Below are 24,593 nucleotides of genomic sequence, written 5' to 3'. Positions count from 1 at the left end.
CGCCACCTTCCTGCCTTCATGCTGCATCTGCTGATCGAACTCGCACAGCCACTCGCGGAAAAGTTCACGCGTCATCCACGCTTCCTTATTATCTTCTTAGCTTATTATCTTATTAGCTTTCTTAACTGGAATCCTCGCAGCACCACGGAAACAGCGGGGATTCCTAGATTTTCCAAATTACGAAGGCGGGGCACTTGTCGCTGCCGTCCATATTCGCACAGAGGAAAACGTCGCCCGCAATTTGCTCTGCTTGCCGCCCTTACAGGGATCGCCTTTGAGTGCATGCGTCTTCGACGGAAGCATTTGGAAGAATAGCCCGGTCTCGTCACCATTGTACAAGTCCCGGTCTGCATATGCTTCATGGATGTACGGCAGTGTCTCTTCCAACCACTTCCTTCTAGCGTCGACATCGAGCTACCCTGCCTCGCCCACGACTGCCTTGTAGACGATTCCGGGCCTCTCCTTGAAGCGCTGAATCCAGCCACCACCAGGCTGGAAATCGGCGTTTTGAAGGAGATACGCAAAGTGCTTCGCCGTCTCCGCTAAAATCTGGCCACTAATCGGCAAGTTCATAGCACGTGCGCTAAGGAACCACTGATACAGTGCCTCCTCCACGTCTTTGTAGGCACCATGCCGAATCCTCTTCCGGCCGTCCTCCATAGCATGGCCAGCACTAGCATGGCATTTGTTTTCAGTCATCTTGAGCGCGTTGCGGATAATGGTTGAAACCGTTGGCTGTGACAGGCCATACTTGCGTACTAAGTTGCACACTTTTTCACCACCTCGGTGCTCCCTCAAAATGTTCCGCTTCGTTTCCAAAAATATTGCTGCTCGCTTTCTCTTCTGCGGCAGTTGATCCAGTAGAGCAACGCTGGCCGCGCTTCCTGAAGGAGAATCGTCCATTGTTGAACTCTGGGGAGGAATCCGATGGGCTTGCAGAACCAGTAGGACTGAGGCCGGTGATGGCAGATGATAAAAACCACGCTGGCAACGCACGTGCTTTGACGCTGTACGCTGCCCTCGGAACATGTGCAGCTCATGAAGCAGGAGCCAAAGAAAGTGGGAAAGATGGGGCAGCCCACGCTGAAATGCCGTGACGCGTTTTCAACGGGCGGCGCACCCTCAGAATGGACTGCTCCCCGCGCGGATACAAAAGCAACAAAAGGAAGCGCCTCCCTACCCTCTCCACCTCTGCCCAGAGGAAAGTGCCCGTCTTTTCTCCTCCTCCGAGTCATACAAGCTTCTCCGGCTCACCCCATGCGCCTCGCCTCATATGCGTCGTCACGTGATCTTTTCGCAGCCGATGTGGCCGCTGTGCGGGCGGCTCCGCATACGCGCGCACGTTTTTTGCGCCGTAAGCGTAGTTCGGCTGGCGTGGTAGCTGCGTTTGCGAGTTTTTTTCTTTGAGGGTTGGCTCCAAATGACTACATTTAATTGTTATAACCGACAATCTAGTATGATAGCATTGTTATAAGCGGTTTATTTTACCATAGAACACATTGCAAAGGTGACGGTGCCGCGGCTGTCCATTGCTATATCCGATATAATGTTAAAAGCGGTATTGTTATAAGTGGGTTTGACTGTATCACTTTTGCGGTACCAGTCACTCATAAATGTGGGACGACTGCTACTTCGATCGCCCGCGATAGTACAGGGGACAAAAGACCTCTTTGCGCATATTGCAGCAATGAGAGAAGACTAAGTATCTCCGTGCATGCTCCAGTGATGTCATGAGAGGATTCAATATGGCGGTCGCTGCCGGTGGGAGGAGTTTCCCGTTATCAATTTTGATCGCATTTTTTGGAATATACAGTGCATCCAGGGCAGCCAAATTTCGGAAACTGAATCATAAGCTCTTGTATTAGTTACTGAAGCACAAAACTGCAATATGAAGAACGACCATGTCATGGCCCCTTTAACAAAAATCACTCAGCTGCAAAAATCATGAACTTCACCGTTTCCCATGTTTCATTTCCAAGGGATAGTATAAGACTGCATTCAAGCCAGATCAAACTTTCGTCACGTTCGCACCGCCTCATGTCACCAATACCAGACTGTGTGGCTGTGGGCCATGTCACGCACACAATGCATGCCCTACGCCACACCACTCTACGTGCCGCGAGAACAGTGCTTCCGGGGGCAACGACGATCACGAAGACCGAGTTACTGAAGCACAAAACTGCAATATGAAGAATGACCATGTCATGGCCCCTTTAACAAAAATCACTCAGCTGCAAAAATCATGAACTTCACCGTTTCCCATGTTTCATTTCCAAGGGATAGTATAAGACTGCATTCAAGCCAGATCAAACTTTCGTCACGTTCGCACCGCCTCATGTCACCGATACCAGACTGTGTGGCTGTGGGCCATGTCACGCACGCAATGCATGCCCTACGCCACACCGCTCTACATGCCGCGAGAACAGTGCTTCCAGGGGCAACGACGATCACGAAGACCGAGAGGGGAAACCCACCGGAAGAAGCGAGATGAAGTGAGCGTCTCCGGCTGCACACCCACTGCTCCATCCCCCCATTTGCCCCGCACCACGGGCAACAGTGTCTAAGCAGCAGTTGACGCTGCCACTGTGCTGTTTTCAATGCAATTGCATGCTCTTCTTTGTAGATCACCCCCACAGCGCAAAGAGCATGACAGTAACGTGTGTGGCAAGAATGAGGTAAGAATAGTCAAGCCTATGCAAGCCAGTCTGTCCGACGGCCTCCTTTTAAATTCAAGATGGTGCCCTTCATGGCAGCGAAAGGCCAGTTTGTGATGGTGATGCCTGCTCGCTTCTTTGTTGGATTGAAAATGTACTTTCAGTTGAAAAAAACAAGCTGGTGCCTATTTTAATCCAGAAAATCCTACTTTTAGTCTCTACAGGGTCAAAAATATCAGTCGTGAATACGCACACGTTCCTACAAGGTGCCTAATAATTCCTCGGGAAAGTCCGAAATAATGTGCAAAGTCTGAATTATTGGAGATCGAACAATCAGTCGGCTACTGCTATGGTTCTTTGTTTAAGACGTAAGCCAATGCTTTTAACAGACAAGGGTAATGCCACAAAGCATTGTTGTGTTAATTTTCTCAACAGGGGTGTGAATATCAAATTTTTTGGTTGGGAAGCGAATATGAACCATTTCAAATATCAGTACAGGTATTCAAATTAGAAAAAAAAAACTTGGAGGATGCTTAAGCTACACCTTTTAAAATTAAAATGCAATAAGGTGATCGGGCTGCTGTCACTTATCAGCAGCCACTATTGGCAGCCGCGTGCGAAGAGCAGAGAGCGGGGGGGGTTACTGGTGCTCCTGGGATTTTTCAGGCACAAACGAGACAACAGAGCCACGGCAGCCTTGGATGTGGCGATGGCAACGACAATGAAGCCGGCTTTTCCACCTCACAAGCTCCTTAACGCTCTCGTGTTAAAATAAAAAAACGCCGACACTGCCCTGATGCCGGAGCGGGGGAGTGGCAAATAGCCAATCAAAGCCAGACAAGGCGTCACGTGATTCTGTGTGGAGCCCAACCAGTCAAGTGCATGAATGAGAGCGAGCGTTCGTCTTGTGACTGTAGTTTTCTGCATTCTTGTCTTGAGTTTAGAGGTTTAGAGGTCTGAGCATGAGTGAGAGATGGGCACTGAATAAAAAACCGATTGCTGAACGCAGAAAAACAAACAGATACTACGTACAAAAGTGAATGAAACAGCAAAAAATAGCACAAAAAGTCCGTTTACACGCAACATTATTAAGACACCTGTGATAACAGATTATGACAGAGAGGGGGTTCCTTGGCACATGTTGAAGGCTGTTGGGATTCCTTAAGGAAAAGAAATTTGAGAACCCCTGCACTAATACATGACTTTGTGGAAAACCTTCGCATAAGCATTTTCTGAAGCACACATTCTCAGCAAAAATGACAATGAAATAACTGCACTATAAGTATATTCCTCCATCAATAATTCCAAGCCAAAGTGGAATTCAACCAGCAAGACTTGTGAGTACAAAAGATGCCCACCAGTGCTATCAACAGGAAAGGCAACCCGGTCGAGGATGCCAACTTCAACACCAACGTCAGATCCAGGCAGCTTCAACTTTTCTCCAGGTAACACGGCGACATGCTTGACCTGAACAAGCAAGGCAACTGGCTAAGGTGACATGTAGACACAGTCAGACGGAACTGTCACATAGGCACCACGTTACCATCATCAGATTTACTATATAGCACAGTTCTTGGTCAACCCTCTCAGTCCTTGCAAAGGTTATTGTGCAACTTAGGAAACAAGATTTATGATGGGAAAAGGACATGTGCAAGCAAGACTGAATTCAACTGCTCTTACTTCCACACAAAATGAAGAATGCTTTTCTTGCCAGTTCATCCACAGATTGTTCCACTCAACAAACTGCTGCAAATGAATTGCTTCTGAAATGTGCTAGCCCCTGTTGAGGCATCAATAAACGGCTTTTACTAAAGGCCAAAGAAAGCCGTCAGGAGCTCCAAGGGGCTTGCATTCATGAACCACAACATCAGAACAATGCCATGTCGACACAAGGGCTCACCTCACTGTCTGAGATGGCAGACTGCAACCAGTAGCACCAGTTGACCATCTTCTTGTCCCGGTAGATGAGACCCGCATCGAAGAGTCGCACAAAGGCCTCCGTAACTGCTTCACTCATAGGCTGCACCATTTACAAACAGACAAAAGGCGTGTGTTTATGAGAAACCCATACTGTTGCAAGTGCCTCGCTGGCTTGCAACATGTCAAGCCAGGAGTACTGAAGCGCACACTAAAAGAGACAAAGCACAGGAGGTTTACTGTTACAGTCGTCTGCTCTACTTACATGACACTTAAGTTGACTCTTTAGTTGTTAGCACTTGACATGATAGCATCAAAAATTGTCACTAAAGCAAGGTCCAGGCATATCAACTACAGTAAAACCTCGACAATTTGAAATCAGTTAATTTGAAATCCTAGATAATTCGAAGAATTTCTGAGGTCCTGTAACTTCTCATGCAAATTAGACTGGCTAATTCAAGGCGGCGGCCTGCACAAGCCAACCCGTTAATTAGTAATGGAACACACGAGCGCTGACTTGCAACAGGTTTATTTCGAAATTCGGACCAGTATTTATAGCAAAACCAGGCAATCATCACGCATGCGCAGTAGGAGTCAAATGTTGTCTCAAATATAACAGCTCTTTTTTAGTTAGAGCAATAGATGACTTGGCCACGCAGGACTCACCCAACCGGTCTATCAATTCAGCCTCTACTATCTCTCGAGTTAGTTGGCAACGGTGTTTGGCAATCACAGAACAATCTTTGTACACAGGCCGACACACAAAATCTTCATCAGAATCGCTGTCATCATTACCGTTCTTACATTTTCTGAAGTGAGCGTCCAGGAACCCTCCTCGCCGTTCAGACACATTATTGCAGTGTTCTCGGAGGCGGTCATTCAAACATCTACCGCTTTGCCCTACATAACTCTTTCCACATTTCAAAGGGATGCTGTAGACGATGGACTGCGTACATTCAACGAACTTAGTTCGGTGCTTCTTTTTGCAGTTTATCGGGTGCAGAGAAAAGAACTTTTACGTTCCCCCGTTCACCGATCTTTTTAAGGCGATGGGACAGGCCATGAATGTACGGGATCACAGCAATCCGTTTTGTTGAAGGCGGTAGTGACGTACGAGGCTCTGTTGAGCACAGGCGCTTAAGGAGGGTTTCCGCGACACTGATCAAAACATGAGTGGGATACCCCGCTGCTCTGAGACGAAGGATCTGTTCACTGAAGCTAGCAGCCATTAGCTCAGGACTAGATTTACAAAGCGCATTTTTGAAGCATAGTCTTACAATTCCCCTCTTCACCAATTTGGAATGCACGGAGCCGAATGGAAGCAGTGGCTTGTTAGCGCGTGGCTCGTACTTCCAGTAAATTTCTGCGTTATGAAATAAAAGCCTGACGTCCAGAAATCGAATACTGTCGTCAGAAGGCATCTCATGCGTTAATTCTAGAGGCGATAAGCCTGCACGTAAGAAGCTCAGTGTGTTAGTAGCTAGTACTTCAAAAGAGTCCGAACTGCAGTCAAGGAATATTATAAAATCATCAACATACCTAAAAATTTTGGTTACATTAAAATCTGGTAGGCAGCTACAAAGGGCTCTGTCAAGATGAGCTAAAAATAAATCACTAAGAACCGGGGCGATACAGGAGCCGATACAAATTCCCTCCTTCTGCAGATATGGATGCCCTTCCCATTGGATAAAAGTTGACCGAAGATAAAAGCTAAGAAGTTCTAAGAAGCCACTGCATGACATTCCTGTTTCATTCATGAAGGCTACGTTTCCGAATATATCAATACAGTCCTGGACACAAGATAGCAAGCCTGACTGTGGCAACGAATAGAAAAGAGCCTTTATGTCTACAGAGAACGCCCTGAGGTTCCTATGCGGTGATCACTCGAGGTAATTCAAGACGGCCTCAGAGTTCTTGACTTGGAAAGGGTCTTACAGTAATATACGTTGTGGGGCTAGTTGGTTCATACTCAGACTTCTTTTATGCGCACAGAAAGACGACACAAAAAGACAAGGTAGACAGGACGGAGCGCTCCGTCCTGTCTACCTTGTCTTTTTGTGTCGTCTTTCTGTGCGCATAAAAGAAGTCCGGAAAGGGTCTTCGATGCATAAAAGATCGAGTTTTTCCTGAAGAAACATGGCAATGGACTTTTGCCAAGTGCCATTTTCTGAGACAATTGTCCTGAAAGGAGTGTAAACCTTATGTCTTTTTATGCTAAAAAAAAGCCTGTCAAGCGCGTTTTGTCCTTTCTGAAAGAACGCGCCCTTTGTGTTCTACCCGCTGACAAGGAGGGGGGCTTTGCTGTGCTCTCTCATGGGTTTTTTAAGGTCAAGGCCTTAGAGGCAGTTTCAAATCCCTTTAATCCCTGCAAGAGCTTAGCTATGTCAAAGGTAAAAACTAAAGCAAAACAGCTCTGTAATAAGCTGAAGTTAGAAGAAGTTAGTAAGAGAATAGATGCAAGTCGCCGTGATTTTCTTGAGGTCTTTTTTAGCGTAAAAGCACATAAGGTTGACACTCCTTTCAGGACAATTGTCTCAGAAAATGGCACTTGGCAAAAGTCCATTGCCATGTTTCTTCAGAAAAAGCTCGATCTTTTACGCATCGAAGACCCTTTCCAAGTCAAGAACTCTGAGGCCGTCTTGAATTACCTCGAGTGTTCACCGCATAGGAACCTCAGGGCGTTCTCTGTAGACATAAAGGCTCTTTTCTATTCGTTGCCACAGTCAGGCTTGCTATCTTGTGTCCAGGACTGTATTGATATATTCGGAAACGTAGCCTTCATGAATGAAACAGGAATGTCATGCAGTGGCTTCTTAGAACTTCTTAGCTTTTATCTTCGGTCAACTTTTATCCAATGGGAAGGGCATCCATATCTGCAGAAGGAGGGAATTTGTATCGGCTCCTGTATCGCCCCGGTTCTTAGTGATTTATTTTTAGCTCATCTTGACAGAGCCCTTTGTAGCTGCCTACCAGATTTTAATGTAACCAAAATTTTTAGGTATGTTGATGATTTTATAATATTCCTTGACTGCAGTTCGGACTCTTTTGAAGTACTAGCTACTAACACACTGAGCTTCTTACGTGCAGGCTTATCGCCTCTAGAATTAACGCATGAGATGCCTTCTGACGACAGTATTCGATTTCAGGATGTCAGGCTTTTATTTCGTAACGCACAGATTTACTGGAAGTACGAGCCACGCGCTAACAAGCCACTGCTTCCATTCGGCTCCGTGCATTCCAAATTGGTGAAGAGGGGAATTGTAAGACTATGCTTCAAAAATGCGCTTTGTAAATCTAGTCCTGAGCTAATGGCTGCTAGCTTCAGTGAACAGATCCTTCGTCTCAGAGCAGCGGGGTATCCCACTCATGTTTTGATCAGTGTCGCGGAAACCCTCCTTAAGCGCCTGTGCTCAACAGAGCGTCGTACGTCACTACCGCCTTCAACAAAACGGATTGCTGTGATCCCGTACATTCATGGCCTGTCCCATCGCCTTAAAAAGATCGGTGAACGGGGGAACGTAAAAGTTCTTTTCTCTGCACCCGATAAGCTACAAAAATTGTGCAGACTGTCCAGGCCCACTGATTCAAAAAATCAGAACTGCAAAAAGAAGCACCGAACTAAGTTCGTTGAATGTACGCAGTCCATCGTCTACAGCATCCCTTTGAAATGTGGAAAGAGTTATGTAGGGCAAAGCGGTAGATGTTTGAATGACCGCCTCCGAGAACACTGCAATAATGTGTCTGAACGGCGAGGAGGGTTCCTGGACGCTCACTGCAGAAAATGTAAGAACGGTAATGATGACAGCGATTCTGATGAAGATTTTGTGTGTCGGCCTGTGTACAAAGATTGTTCTGTGATTGCCAAACACCGTTGCCAACTAACTCGAGAGATAGTAGAGGCTGAATTGATAGACCGGTTGGGTGAGTCCTGCGTGGCCAAGTCATCTATTGCTCTAACTAACAAAGAGCTGTTATATTTGAGACAACATTTGACTCCTACTGCGCATGCGTGATGATTGCCTGGTTTTGCTATAAATACTGGTCCGAATTTCGAAATAAACCTGTTGCAAGTCAGCGCTCGTGTGTTCCATGTCATTCTTTCTTGTGTCCTTGTCTGTATTTGCGCTGTACATTTCCATTATGAATCACCAACATGCCCAGTCTGCCACCTTACCGTTAATTAGAAGATCTGGGATGCTATGCGGGAAAGCCCAATCCAGATTTTGCAATAAACCAGTGAAGCAACAGCCCCTATGAGCTGCGCCGCAGAGCGATGCCGATTAAATACAGATGCTTAGTATGTGAACCACCCCAGCCCCAGTAATGCCAGCACAAGCGCTCCTGTGCTTGTCCTGTGATGGGTCGACTGTGCGCAACACTGCCTTGAGCTGTTTGTTCCAGAGGTGTGCCGTGGTTAGTGGATTAGGTTACCGGCATCTTTTAAGTACTGTGGCGTACTAGTTCACCTTTCTTCAGGAAAACAACCATCCTAAACTTGGGGGCTGACCTATACGCGTAGCTGACCTATTTGCAGAGTCCAAGGCAGTTCTGGACGACCGGCGGGTTGACGCGCCCCGTGTCGGCGCCATTACCTACAGGGATGCAGAGGGGTTCAGGCATTGAAAAAAAAGATGCAAATGCATATGGAAATTGTTCTGCTAAAGAAAATTGGAATTACGCGTCTATTAGAGGGCCTGTTCGCACTGACAGTTACTTCCTCAGACGAGCGGTAAGTAGCGCAAGAGCAAACCCCGACAATCTCCAAGGCATGCGTCACGCCGGAAACTGGAACTACAGGGCCGTTTGCAGTTTTTTTTACCGCTAGACAGCTGGGCCGCATACGAGTCTGGAAGGCAGGGTGGAACACTGTTTGTTTGCTTTTGATCTCAAATGGCTTCAAACTGATGTCCCTGTGATCGCATCATTATGTGTTTATCGAACCGAGTTGCATGTGTGCCGCAATCGATCCCGCAGGAAACTACAAAACAAGGTGCAGTGGGAGGACAAAGCAGGAGACGGGTGTGGGGGGGATGCATAGATTTACATCTGGAGTGAAGTTTGCTATTTTTTTTTTTGCCAGCGAGAGCTATGAATAGGGGGGGGGGGGGGGGGGGTAGATTTTTATGAGGCAGTACGTAGTAATCACAAAATTCACCCAGTAAAGGTAACACGTTCCCACAACGAAATAGTACCGTATTTGCATGCATAATTTGCGCCCTCAAATAATTTGCACACCCTTAAATTATCACCCGGGTTTAACAAAAAAAGAATTTTTACTCGCATATTTTACGCACCGCGCTGAGCTAGACCACCATCATGCACGCGGGCTCTACCCTATGGCTCTACCCAGTAGCATTCGGCTATTCCGCGTGTTTGTTCGGAAGGCTTTTTGAATCTTTTGTGCACTGGGCATTCATGGTGGTGTCAGAGGCCACTGTTACAATCACAGCGGCACCAGTGGCATTGCCACTCGGAATGGCCAGCAGCGCTTCCGGGGAGGATCGGCAGCTGATAGAAGAGCCAACACCGCTGTTTGTTTGGCTGATGCATGTGACTTGACTACCGGCTACGCTTTTCTTGGTGGCTATTACGGCTTGTGTTCGGTTGTTCGGGCGTGTCTTGCGATGGGATATCACAACTATACGGCAAGTTTCAAAGTGCTTGTCAGCGCCTTATCACGGCGCGGAGCAGCGAAGCCAGTGAGAATAACCGCGGTGCGCACAAGTTTGCCCGTAGACGACAACCATTGTGTCGGCAAACTTGTGCGCACGTGGCTATTCTCGCTGGCTTCTCAGCTCCGCGCAGTGATAAGGCGCCGACAAGCAGTTTGGTCGACGCTCGCGCGATACTGTTAAAGAATTGTGCGGTGTGATAATTGATTTATTGATTCGCGCTTGCTATCCCGGACGAAGTTGCGAAAGCAAACTTATGGAATCCGGAACTACCGAACAATTGGCTGGGCCGCAAGCGATGACGCTGTTTTAGCATCCTATTCAGCTTCGTGCATGCACCTTCATGCCATCCCGCAAGGGGGGGGGGGGGGCCTTTCATTTTGGAGTGGACTTTTTTTCGGGAGGCGGTCAGCGTGGGGTGCGGGTCCGGGTGCTGACGTATACGCAGCAACATACACTATACTTATATTGCGCGTTAAGACCTTTGTGGCGTTTTTAAGTCACGCTCGCAAAATCCCCGCGTAATTTGCGCACCCCCTTCTTGGAGCCCTAATTTCTGAATAAAAAGTGCATAAATTATGCGCGTAAATACGGTATTTCAGCTTGGTCCCATTTTTTTGCTGTGTTTGGTCAATTCAAGAACCCAATTAAAATATTTATCGCTGTCCTAATGACTTTAAATCAATGAGGCTTTACTGTATTTCAGTCTTATCTTTTCATGTTCAGCTTACAAGTTCTTTAAGTATCCATCAGCATTGGTTTTTTCGTCACTGTGTTTCTGTGTGGCCACCAGTTACTGTACCTATTTTTCAAACATTAAAGGGTAAAGGTAGTGCTGCTGATGAAGACTTTGCTTAAGGTTAGTTGTTATTACTGAAGCGAGACAGCAAAAGCGAAAGCAAATGAGTGCAGCTGCATTGGCCACAATAATTAAAAAAGCTACTTCATGCAGTCTGCACTAAAATTAGTTAACTTAAACCAATATTTACTTACACAGTTTTGTTTACACGAGGAGGATATGTAAGCCCACATTTCGAAGACATCTGCAAGTATCGAACGTTTTTGCAGTGCTCTGTCGACACGAGTGACATTTCAACCGAATGTCTCTATAAAACCTTGTGTAGCAGGCGAGATGGATACAAACAAACTGTACCGTAAACGAGGAGACACAGACAGCACAGCACTGTCTCTTCCCGTAGTTCTTTTCAGCTGTGATGAGAACTCTTTTTACCACTCACCATAAAAATATTTTCGGGGTCCTGTGCTTGAAGGGGAAGACATGCACCACTGATAACCCATGGGCATGCCGCTTCTCTGTCCCATGAGACCGTTACCCAAAGCGAGCAGGCCTTACAGTGATGTCTACGTGCTCAGAAGCCAAAGTTATGTTGCGAGCCAGTGGTAGACTTTTTTCCGTTTTTTATTTATATAACATGCCTTCTCCATGGTCTTCACATGAAAAGTGAAAACTAAGGCTGAGCGAATATTCAAAATTTCAAATATGAATGTCGAATATTGAACCTATTTGGTTCACATCCGGTTCATATTCAATTTGAGAAATTTATCTTCGAGATTCTTCAAATAGTCTAGGTAAATCACTGCACTATGGCACACCGTGCACGCTTAACTTGGGGTGACTGCTGCAGCCAATCGCATGAACAATGACGCAGAGGGCACTGGAAAACTAAGCCAAAGACGTACAGTCAAATTCAGCGGAAGCTCAAATTCATTCATTATGCACATGCCGCTGTTTTGTGTACGACAGTGGCTTCGAATTCATATTGCTGTTGATGCTGCTATACATACCTGATTCAGTACTGGTCGAGTCATGCAAACAACAAAAGCTAACAAAGCAAGTTACATCAGTGATTACAAGCATCAGTGGAGTCCCATTTTCAACACAATCACGCCCTCTTTGTAGGCCACCTCAATGGCAACAGAGAGCATAACATTACCTCGAATGGCAATGATGAACAAATAGCCAAGCCTAGATAAGCCAATCCAAGCAGTCCATCCTATTCACTTGGTTGTGATTATAGCGTACTAGAACTGGGAAGTGTGCCATCCGTGGCACGGAGCAATGGGGTGAGGTTATCACCGGAGCAATGAAAAGTGTAGAGGGCACCGGCTGCAAGAGCAGTTCTGCCACACTGCTTGTGGCGTGGACAGAACACGCACGGCGTTTGCTTCTGTACTGTGGCGTTTGAATGGGGAGATAATCGCGGCTGACACGGTTCAAAGCCGCCCGAACCCCACCCCGTGATCGCGTACGCTACCGAGCGCTCGCCGACCACGGCGGGCCTTGCTCTGGGGGAACAAAGGAACGACACATTGGCTGACACAAACAGGCATTTATTGCTACAGAAACAATAACGCCAGCTAGCAACAAGGTACGCTAATGAATCAAGGTCGTCCGACTCACCAGCAAGGTTCCCAGCGAATGTTCGCCCGCGCTAGGGCAAGGGATATATACTCCGAAGGCCGGACGGGACGAGTACGGGAGCCTGTCTCCCCGTCGCTTCCTCGCCCCACCGGCGAAGAGCGGAGTCGCTAGCGACGCGTCCGCTCAGGCCGACGATCCCAGCCGAAGCCCCCTCACCCGCGCACGGGCTTTGGCAGTCTCCCCCGCAGCAATGCTGGCGCCCTCTCTTGCCAGTTAATGTAACTGACAAGGGAATGCGTTCAGCCTCGAGGTGAGACAGCCGCTGCACGGTGCCTCGCGGGAAAGCAAACTCAGGGGGCTGCAGGGCAGGTCCCCACATCCCCCCAACCTTAAATAGACCCACGCGCCTGAAAGTACATGCTATGGAGGAGTCTCCTGGTCTTCATGTCCTTGAGGCACGTCTTGCAGCGGAGGTCACGCTGACAGCGTCCACGCCGACTTCCGCGGTATTCCGAAGGCGGCGTGAAGGTCTCTGCTGGGACGACTCGCATGGCCCGCGGACTACCATGTCCGCAGGCCCGCGAATCGAAGGCCGGTGGGAAAACTGCAGGCCAGGATCCTGCAGTAGTCGCCAGGGCAGCAGCAGCCGGAGGTGACTGCTGACTGGTCTTGCCACACCTGCCCCGGATGGATGCGGCGAACAGGATACAGGCCGCTCCGTCGCAGCAGGTGGCAGCGAGACGATGTGCACCGGACAGCAAGCCTGGGTGGCTCCACCGGATCTGCAAAATTGCCGAAACGCTCTCGGCGTGCCTTTAACGTAGGTCACGGGAGGGGAAACGGCATCCGCAAGGGCCTCGTGGCACAATGCCTAACTCGCTAGCAAAACGTGTCGGCGGCTGTGGAAACGCAAAGTTCGAGTGAACAAAGCCCTTTCTTGAGTTGAACGAGACTGCTCAGTTCGTGCGAGGTTACAAAAAAAAAAAAAAACGGGCGGGCAGCAAAGTGCGCCCCCTCTTAACGACACGGTCCGGTGGTCGTGTCTCTTTTAACGTGGTGCAGGCAGCTCCGAAAAGCCTCAGGCCCAACTACCACTCCGACAACGACCGTGACCACACCAAAGACCCGAAACGGGTTTTGTGCGCGCAGCCGCGAGGAGACGTCAGCTTTGTGGGGTGGTCCTACCCCGCTCACTGCACAAAGCAGCTTCTGAGCGGTCGGCGCCCACCGTATCGGACGGTGTCGGAGCGTCCGGTGCCGAGCTGCAATACCAACGAGCTCGTAGCGGCACCCGTGGCCCCAGGCCACCCGGCTCCCGGAGCCGTGACTCCCAGAGTCGAAAAAGAGACAGCAGAGAAAATATATACAGAAACTCGGACCACCCACGCGGCTTCCGTACTCACTCGATTCGGGCTCGGCGACTCCGCGGGCGCTAGGTCTCGCGCTCCCTCGATGCGGACCAAGTGATTCTCACGAAGAAACTCCAGGGAAAAAAAATGTGCTGAGCATGTCGAAAAGTTCAAACATGCTGCAGCGCAATACACCTCGCACTCAAGAAAGCATGCCGCAGGTCCTAGCAATCAAAATTCACTCTAGGCCTAGCACTTGTCAAGTCCGGACAAAGAGCGTTCCTCGAACCGAACCGACAGTCGTCCAATGTTCCAAGAGCAGGCCCCACGTTGGGCTGCCAGATGTGGGGCTGAATTGGGGAGATAAGTACGTTCTCCCCACTCAATCGCGGCTGACACCTTTCAAAGCCGCCCAAACCCCACCCCGTGATCGCGTACGCTACCGAGCGCTCGCCGACCACGGCGGGCCTTCCTCTGGGGGGAACAAAGGAACGACACATTGGCTGACACAAACAGGCATTTATTGCTACAGAAACAATAACGCCAGCTAGCAACAAGGTACGCTAATGAATCGAGGTCGTCCGACTCACCAGCAAGATTCCGAGCGAATGTTCGCCCGTGCTAGGGCAAGGGATATATACTCCAAAGGCCGGACGGGACGAGTACGGGAGCCTGTCTCCCCGCCGCTTCCTCGCCCCGCCGGCGAAGAGCGGAGCCCCGAGCGACGCGTCCGCTCAGGCCGACGATCCTAGCCGAAGCCCCCTCTCCCGCGCACGGGCTTTGGCAGTCTCTCTCGCAGCAATGCTGGCGCCCTCTGTTGCCAGTTAATGTAACTGACAAGGTAATGCGTTCAGCCTCGAGGCGAGACAGCCGCTGCACGGTGCCTCGCGGGAAAGCAAACTCAGGGGGCTGCAGGGCAGGTCCCCACAGTACTTCATTTGGTGCATTGTTATCTGCCAAGTCACGCTGTTTTGCTGTCATGCCAAGGTGTAATGTGAACTGAAGAGAAAGGCGGAGAGACGACACAACAAAAGTGACTGCGCTTGGTAGCGCACAACAGTGGTGGCCGCTCATGGAAAGAAGCGTGATCCATGTTTGGCACTCAGCTGGTAGCCCATCGAAGTGAAGTTTATTCACGGTACGTCAAAAAAAGGAGAACGGCAATTGCGTTCGGTACTGTGAGACAGTTTACCGGCAATAAAAATAATACTACACAGCCCCAGTTTCTTGTCATCGTAACTTTAAAAATTTAGTAAATTCTTTATTCTTTACTCAGAAATACTCACTTTACCCAGGGCGTGTTATCAGAAAGATTGACAGCTTTGCAAAGAACAAATCATTGCTACAGCACACTTGATCACTGTACAATCAGTACCGCTCTGTTACGATTCACGCAAAGAATAAATTAACATCAAAGTTCGCCCTAGTCTGGTATTCTCGAATTTAGAAGTCTTGATCAATTCGTTTGGATATACAATGTAGTTGCTTTAAGTAAAAATTTTTATTAATTCCAGTTGTGTTATGGAATTCTGGGCACAAAAATTCCACGTGGAGTTTCCTCGGATGAGAGAAAAGAGCTTCCCATTCCAATTCACTTATCCTATTAGTAGAGTTTCGTCCTCACTGATACTGATACCAATTGCAATGCAAACATTAGCTCAGCTTCTAAAATTAGTGTTATGATATTTCTGTGTTAATGTGATACTGATCAAATAACTATAAAACAGGTCTACAAATATATATCCTAAACATTATACGTCCCAGAATTTATCTAAATTTCGCACAGTAATGATGTTTTTCAACCAGCAGAACCTATTTCCACAATTTTGCTCATTAGCCAATCACCATTATCTCATATGGAACACCCTTTACAGCACATGCCGTGGTAGTTAAATGCCTGTAGCAGGCATGTTGCATTGTAGAGCCTGTCATCATCATCAGTGCGTGTCAGTGTCGTTTGTGTCATCTTCCTCCCATGCTGTTTTCAATGGAAGGCCCCTGTGATTAATACAGCTAACCATTCTCAGCATGTAGGCCAATGAAAGAATGTACTCCAAGACAGATGCAACCGTGCACCCCCCCCCCCGCCCATTTTTTTCTGAGACTGGTAGTGCACCGACCCGTGACCCATGCACCAACCCATGACAGCACCAAGTATAAAGCCCAGGGAGAGAGGCACAGCTTTATGTGGGCTAAAGTGCAGTTCCCTCTCTCCTAAAGGCCTAAGTGATGTGACATAAGGTGTCCAACACCCTTCGTTTACTTCTTTCTCCAAGTGCTTTCTGCATAGTTCTCTCAGCATGCAAAGTGTATGAATTATGCCGACACATTTCCGTGCAGGCAGCCTTGCCTGTAAAGCCCGTTTAAAACTGCATATTCGATGACCTAACAAGGCATCATAATAATGACTTTTACATAAACGTGCGGGAAATCCAATTTCCACAATACATTCAGAAAATGCTGCTATTCCACAGCAGCTAAACCGCATTCGGTATTACTACGCTGGTTGAAGCTGTCTTCCTGCGCACACTTTTTCTTTTGCTATCACGAGCCACACTTCTAGAGAACTACGATCATTAGGCACGAACTGCCACGGAACGAAATATTAGGTGAAGCTTATGGTACCTAAGAACAAAATTTTCAAATTAGTGCCTTCGTAACCACGTCAAATAGTGCGCTGCAGTGACAAATTTCACACAAACTGCGGCGATGGAGGCGGCTTGCCAAGCTGTCTGCTCTGAGCTCATAGCACTCCTCTTACATGCCCCCTTGAGTTTTCATCGCTGGAACGACCCGCTTTCTGCCCGTGGACGACACACTTCCGACTTCTAGTACACCTAGTTGTGACAGCGATGCTCGCTCGCGTCTATATTATGCCGAAATAACGAACTTTTCATTGAATAACGATCTCCACAGTATTGTTGGCATCTATTTTAGTCAGAAAAATGAACATCTCGCCTACACAAAGTCTGAAATATCGGTCGTGATGAGGTGCGCGACAGTTCCTCAGCGCAGGACCAAATACAGTAGAACCCCGCTGTTACGTTCCTCACTGCTGCGTTTTTCCGGCTGTAACGTCGTTTTCGTCCGGTCCCGGCATAGCCACCATAGGATCCAATGTATGTATTGGGTACCCCGCTGTTACGTTGTAGCTGTGAAAACGTTCCCGCATGATACGTCGCAACCTGGCACCCTGAACCCGGCCGGGCAACGCACGCCAACCGCCATTTTGACGAGTCTTGGCCAGGCTTGGCTACGGAATTGGCTACAAGACCATGGCCTCCGAGATCACCCCCGTTCACGCGCGTGGGTAATCTCGGAGGCCATAAAAAGCCGCACGCGAGTTGGAGAGATTGCCACTAGATGGCCACTGCCTCGTCAGCCGAAGCGAGTAAAACCCGCGGGCCCGCAGCAATCCAGTCTTTCTTGTTTGTGCGGTTCAACCCATCCGAGTCGTCCGTGTCCTCCCGTCAACACCTACGCTGCCTACGCCTCGTCGGGCCTCGCTAACACCGCGAGCGATTTGTCGTCCTTTGATGGCGTCGCGCAAGCGCAAGGCGCTTTCCCTCGAGGAAAAGCTGGATGTTCTCAACGCAGTCGACAGGCAGCTAGCGCAGAAAAGAGTCGACATCGCCAAGGATCTTGGTCTGCCACCCTCGACGCCTAACAGCATCGCCTCGAAGCGTGCCGAGATACAAGGGAATGCCGCGCTCTTCGGCCTGAAAGCTAAGCAGGCTCGTGGCGCCAAGTATGGAAACCTCGACGAGTCGCTTCTTACTTGGTTTTAACAAGCTCGCGCTGCCAGTGTTAACTTCGACGGCAGCATTTTGCACGAGAAGGCGATGGAAATAGCCGACCGACTGGGCATCAGTGACTTTGCGGCGTCAAATGGCTTGATCGACCGTTTCCGGAAGAGGCACGGCATCGCGTATAAGACGGTATCCGGGGAAGCAGCAAGTGTAAACTTGGAAACAGTCGACGATTGGAAGGCCACACTATCTGCCATAATTGAGGGGTATGAGCCTCGTGACATTTACAATACCGACGAAACGGGTCTTTTCTTTCGGGTGCAGCCATCCAAGTTGTTAAGCCTGAAAGGCGAAGCATGCGACGGAGGCAAATGCAACAAAGAACGATTGACGGTGCTCCTTTGCTGCAACATGGATGGCTCGGACAAGCTGAAGCCATGGGTAATCGGAAAATACCGAAACCCACGGTGCTTAAAGAACATTCGCCTGCTGCCATGTCACTATAGAAGCAACAGTCGTGCATGGATGACGGGTTCTTTGTTCGAAGAATTTCTTCGTTACTTCAACAAGATGGGCTCCCAGTGCAGGAGTGTTGTCCTTTTTCTGGACAATTGTGCTGCCCACCCGACAGACCCGTCGCTTCTTCGGAAAGTTAAGCTTGTTTTTTTTCCTGCAAACACTACAAGCCACTTGCAGCCGTTGGATGCCGGCGTCATAAAGAACTTAAGGCACTCGTACAGGAAGTCCATCGTAAAGCGCTGTCTGGCACGTATTGATTGCGGACAGCAGCCTACGATCGTTTCAATACTGGATACTATGCACTACGTCGCTTCAGCGTGGACTGCAGTGAGCGCGTCAATTGCATAGCACTGCTTCGCGCGGTGTGGCTTTCGCATGGACGGCGGAGAGGAAACTGCCACGGAAGCTGAAGAGACGGAAGCAGCCTCTCATGATCAAGAGCTGAGTGAAGCTTTGAATGCGCTGGGAGCCGCGGGAGTCACGTATGACGACTATGTCGCCGTGGATGCTGCTGTCGTGACGTCCGAGTGTCAGAGTATCGCCGAGATCGTTGCAGACTCGGTCGCGAGTGACGCCTCAGACTGTGATGACGACGAGGAGCACGAGCCGCATGATTCCGGGGAGTTGGCGGACCCGAGCTTTGGAGAATCCGTCGCGGCTCTGGACCTCCTCCGCAGGTACGTCGCACCTCAAAGCGACGCTGAGAGCAATGCGGCTTTCCAGGCCATCGAGAAACGCGTGGTGTTTTCCAGCGAGCGGAAAAAACGGCAATCGACCATTCTCGATTTTTTTAATACCTAAGCTCACTTGATGTCGAAATAAATTGTTTCAAGGCAAAGCTGCACTGTTTTCATTAATTTTCGGACCTTTCCTCACTGTTGCGTTTTCCCGGCTGTTACGTGTTTTTTCCGCGGTCTGGTGAAAAACGTATGAACGGGGTTCCACTGTATTGTGCAAGTCCAAATTATTGAAGCCCGAAAAACCGGTTGGCTACCAACTTGGTTTTAGCAAATACTCTCGTTACAATAGATCATAGGACAGCAACATAAATGCCCTGAATAATACTGCACGAAAAACAGCAATGCAAAAGGATAAAACTGGCTCACCTGATCCATTGTAAACATGTAGCGTGAGTAATCGAGGGATGCTCCCAGCCTTTTCAGCTGCCTGAGAATGTTGGCCTCTTTCCTGCACAGTAATGAAGCTTTAACACCCAGTGTGCAGACAGACACTTCAGACTCGCTCTGTTTATGATAACCACCAAATAGTAAGATAGAGCTAGGATCCATTGTTACACGGAATTCTCAGTGGGGGTGACAGGCACTAGATGCACAGCCAGGAATCTGCAATTCTTAGGTACTGCTCAGCAGTGGTCACATTGTCACTCTCTGATCATTATTCCTTTCTAAGGTTCAAATGTGACGACAGCTGTAGCAATGTATGCTTGGCAACAGCAGCCTGGGTAGCCCACTGGTCTGTGTTTTGCAGCCTCCTGCCAATACTATTCTCACAAATGTCAAATGCACCTCCTGCACTGCTCATTTCATGATCATCAGCAGCAGCCTGACTACACCCACTGCAGGGCAAAGGCCCCTCCCATGTCACTCCAATTAACTGGTCCTGTGGCAGCTGCGGCCACCGTATGCCCGCAATCTTCCTAATCTCATCCACCCACCTAACTTTCTCCCACCCCCTGCTCCGCTTGCCTTCTCTTGGAATACAGCCCCTTACCCTTAACGACCAGTGGTTATCTTGACTTCACATTACATGCCCTGCCCATAACCATTTCCTCTTCTTGATTTTGACTAGGATGTCATTAACACGCATTTGCTCCGTCTTCCTGTCTCTTAAAGTTACACCTATCATTTTCCTTTTCACAGCTACTCATTTACATGCACCATACTTGGCTCAATTCTGGTCACCAGCCGGAGCAAACCAACCACTCTTGTTTTTGGCTGTACACACAGGATACCCAATGCAATGTGAGCCAAGAGTGCAAATGTCCTTACAAGGACTGAAAGCTGGGGAGGCAGGACACTCCTGGGTGTCCCCATCTGCTAGTTTTCCTCTCTATGCACTCCCACGCTTGTTTCACTCATAAAAGAGCACTTTTGGCTGTTGCCTAGAGGATAAAGCCAAAAGCTTTCCTCCATACGCTTCAAAACACTAAAATAAACTGATAACATTTTAAACTATTTGCGCCGAGCCTGAGGACGCGGGTTCCATACCGGCCGCAGTGGCCATGTTTCAATGGAGGTGGAACTCAAGGCGCCCATGTATTGTACAATGTTGCTACACATTAAAGAACCCTAGGCAATCAAAATTAATGTGGAGTCTTCTACCACAGTGTCCCTTAGAGCCCATGCCACTTTCGAACATTAAACTCCACATACTGTACCATACCAATTCAAGCTACTATTTGAAATATGCAAAAAAATTTAGCTTTGAGCACCAAAGGAAACAAGAATGTTAAAATTTCTGCAAAGATAACTTTACTCTGAACATTTTCTCTACATTCTGAAGGAGGTGAACAAGATGATGGAACACAATGACAGTGACTGCAACTGTTGCAACTTGGGTACACCGTGTCATTAGTCAGTAAAGCAGCATTTCCAGGCACAGGTTAATCAGAACGTGCGCTCTTGCCATTGGCATTTTATATTATGCAGGCTATCTTTACAGTGAGAATATGCTTCCACAATAAAATTGGAGCAACAAAACTTATGCCATTCGTGCTTTCTTGACAGTGTACAGCTTTTTAATGAAAAGTAATTGAAAAATAATTAGTCTAAACTACCATATTTACTCACGTAATGAAGCTACCCCCACTTTTGTCAGTGAGAATTTACTTTTTTTTTTTAACGTCACTTAAAAAATGCGCATCTGACTATCAGGTCTGGTGTTCAGCATGTTCACTTTATCTCACTGTGATTGGCTTCCTCCAAAGACAAAGACTAGAACAAAATTGTCAGATCCCACCTTGACAAAGAAAAAAACCTTTTGATGCGAAAGATACAAACACCAGTGCCACGAATGTGGGTGACACAACTTGTCAAATGCAAACTTTTGTTAAAGATGGATATGAATAGATGTATGCACGGATGGGCGGGCGGACATACTATATTTGATACGAAATTTCGACTCTTAAAAAAAATCAGTTGAAACTTTCTTTTCTCAGTGTAATGAACCCTTTCCAAAAACTGATGTCAACATTTCTGGAAAAAAAAATGGGTTCATTAGGCTAGTAAATATTGTATTTCAATAGGCATGAATGAAAAGGCACTACAGCTTTTTCTAGGCAACCACTAATTTAACCACTGCATCTAACTTGCACCCCCGAACAAAATGTAAGGTCCTCCATTCCACTAAGATTCTGCAGCGCATTCTTTCTCAGGGCAGTGCAAAGACCTCAGCTCGATTATACCTAGGGCCCTTCATTTTTGGGTAGGACCCAGTTTTGCGATGTTCATCCACCCTGAATAAATTTCTTAAAATTCAGGTTAAACCCCGATTTGTATGCAAATATGTGCCTTTAGAGAACATACACTATATTTACTTGAATCTAATGCAATAGTTGCTCTAAAAGCACGAGATATGAAACTCTGAAGCGGGCTTACATTCGAAGATTGAAAAATATAAAACAAGATGACAAGTCATCGAAACTACAAAATGGCATGCACGCAGCACCAACGTTTTTAGATTCCTTATCAGTTTGAAAGCTTCGGCGCGCAGAGTGTCGCCTTTCTGGTTCCTGCCGCGCGGTGGCGCTCGCCACACTGTTTGCCCGACCGGCGCGGTCCATTCCCATTGTCGCCGCGAGTAGCGAGCTGCGCTTTTTCATGTGTGCGTGTGGTGCATGTTTGCAGTTGTGTGTCAGTGAAAATTGTTGCTTGGCTATGTCACTAGAGTGAGTAGTGAACATGCCGCGTTGCTTTGTGCCCGGCTGTAAGAGTGGTTATGATTAGAAGGCAGTTCTGCCCGAGAAAAGGCATTTTTTCCGGCCGCCCAGTGATTCTGCACGCCTTCAAGAACGGCTGAGCGCGATTTCCTGGCTCGACAGACAGCTTTCGAAATCCTGTGTTGTGTGCGATGTGCACTTCCATGACGAGGATGTGCTGAAACAATTTGTGCACCATATTAATGGTGACACTGTCGTCATTCCGCGCGACAAGTGGGCACCACTGAAATATGACGTTGTGTACCACACTTGTTTCCCAACTGCCCAAAATACCTACCTATATTAGCTCTCCAGTGGCAGTTGTTGACAGTGACTCATACCTTACGGTGTACAAGAGCTTCAAGTAAGGGTGCCTAAAGCATCCAACCAGAAAGATGCTAGAGTTTACAAATATTGTAAACAAGGCAGTTTCTATTTGCCTACTGAGGGATATCCTGTTTCGTAGATTCTATTTCCGTTTTGCGGGATATCTTCTGGGACGTACTAGATGAGCTGGAGTTGCTAAACGTTGCTCGACTTGGATGTAAAGAGCATATGGCTTCTTTTACATGCCAGGCTCTGCATTTCGTCATTGTGACACGCATGCATTTTTATGCGCGAGACGTGAATCGTGGGCTGGAAAACAAAGAAAAGGTCGCCACTGCAAATAAAAAAGCTCGTCCCCTGTAGCTTTTCCCTCCGTGGCTTTGACTAAATTTATCATCATTTGATGCCTGTTTGTGTTCACTGAAGCTATAATTCTGAACATTAAAGTGCAAAACTGCATGGAAAACCGCTCACGGTGCTGTATGCAGCGGCAACTGAGCGCGGAATTGCGTGACTGTTGTCTAGAAACGGAACAAAGGTAATTATATCTTTTCCTGATTTTTTGTGCACTCTCCCAAGTAACCGCTACTCTAACAAACACTAAAATGCCCAGGCTAAACGTCGCAAGTGCACGCGATAAATAAAGCATGAAGAATTTTAAGGACCGACTTTTCGCCACCTTACATCAGCCTGCTCTTTATCTCACCCTTAACGCTCAGGCTAAACTGTTCTTTAACCATGAGACTGAAGTTTCAACGTGACAACCCAGAAAAAGCCAGCAAATTTTAATGGCCGAGAAGCTCCCTCAATGGTGCTGAGCGCAGCACATCGGGACGACAGCAACAGCAGCGCCGCGTGATGAGGGAAAGCGGCAGGGGGTCAGCTTCTCTTGCGCTGCTTAGGGGAGCTTGCAAACTGATAAGGGATCTAAAAATGTTGGGCAGCACTACCCCAAAAATGCATCAGAAGACACCACTGTAGCCGTTACTATCCATAGCCGTAGCCAACAGAAGCACAGGAGACTGGCTGCCATTTTGACCAAGTTTACTGTCTGTGTGGTGTCTAAGGTAGGCAGTAGGATACAACTTTAAAAAAAAACAGCAGTTGGTAACAACAGGCCATGACCCGCTGGGTCCTGTACTACTCTACTGACCAACCACAACAGTAAATGAAATCAGCTTTATGTTTGTCTATATCAAAGAAGCCAGGGTCATCAAAATTCTGGAGCCTGCAATTTCTTCATGGAGGCATTCTGTGTGGCGGTTATGAATGTGCGCAGAGCTTCACTGCAGACCTAAGCTGCATCCGACTACAGATTGTGCAGCATGAGCATGTTCAGCGGTCGTGCGGGTTTTCTACTAACAAAGCACTAGTATATAGGTGCCATACAGTGCTGCATTTCACAATGGAGCAGTCATCAAGCCTCCAAGCCAGGCAGGACTTCGGTGTAGTTGAAAAGAATGTTAGTCATTGGAGGGGGCAACGCAGTGTGACCAGCCTTTTGCGAGGCCGGTTCGTGATAAATAAATGCTGCCATTCTCAAATGCTTTTCCCCCGGCTTACATTTGAGGAAACTTTTTTTTGTTTTTTTTCCCCACGGGCCTTAACCTTCCTGCGTCAGCTTAGAATCAAGGCCGGCCTAGATTCGATAAATAGGGTATTTTCTAGTGCATAAGGCTGAAGATGCCACAAATTTACTGATATTTTGTACTTATTCCAAAGGCGCGTTTTCAGTTAAAACGGATCATTTTAGGCCTCTTTTAGTGCTTGTTATTCATGACAAGGCTAAGTTTGAGGATAAGCTCGAAGGGCACGTTCTAGAAGTGAGAGGCAAAAACGAGGGTACTGACTAGGCAAGATATTGGTAGCACGGCAACAAGCCCTACCCGTGCTAATAACATCCTGCTCCTAGGCTCTAGTGCTTTTAAGATGGTTGCTGTGATATGGAATTAATATTTTCGCAGTGTACAAAGGCAGATCGGTGTTGCACGCACGAGGAAGTGCTGTGCAGGAGACGGTAATGCACATGGCAAAACTCATAATTGTAATAAATGGGAAAAAAATAAACATCTGGTTTGATAAAATT

General features: G+C 47.8%; 1 protein-coding gene across 3 annotated transcripts in view; it reads right to left on the bottom strand.

The window, feature by feature from the left end:
• The window catches only part of LOC144115967 (valine--tRNA ligase, mitochondrial-like), a 192,426-nt gene that overhangs the window by 143,654 nt on the left and 24,179 nt on the right, over window positions 1-24,593 (bottom strand). For all 3 annotated transcript variants that reach the window (XM_077650611.1, XM_077650613.1, XM_077650614.1), the window contains 3 exons: window positions 19,350-19,431; window positions 4,555-4,674; window positions 4,013-4,121 (listed from right to left, as the gene is read on the bottom strand). In XM_077650611.1, coding sequence (XP_077506737.1) covers window positions 4,013-4,121; window positions 4,555-4,674; window positions 19,350-19,431 — 311 coding nt within the window. The remainder of the gene's footprint in view (window positions 1-4,012; window positions 4,122-4,554; window positions 4,675-19,349; window positions 19,432-24,593) is intronic.

This window comes from Amblyomma americanum, chromosome 1 (assembly GCF_052857255.1).
Source record: "Amblyomma americanum isolate KBUSLIRL-KWMA chromosome 1, ASM5285725v1, whole genome shotgun sequence".
NCBI classification, from domain to species: Eukaryota; Metazoa; Arthropoda; class Arachnida; order Ixodida; family Ixodidae; genus Amblyomma; species Amblyomma americanum.
Note: the sequence above shows the minus strand (reverse complement) of the source record. Positions and strands in the feature narration are given on the sequence as shown.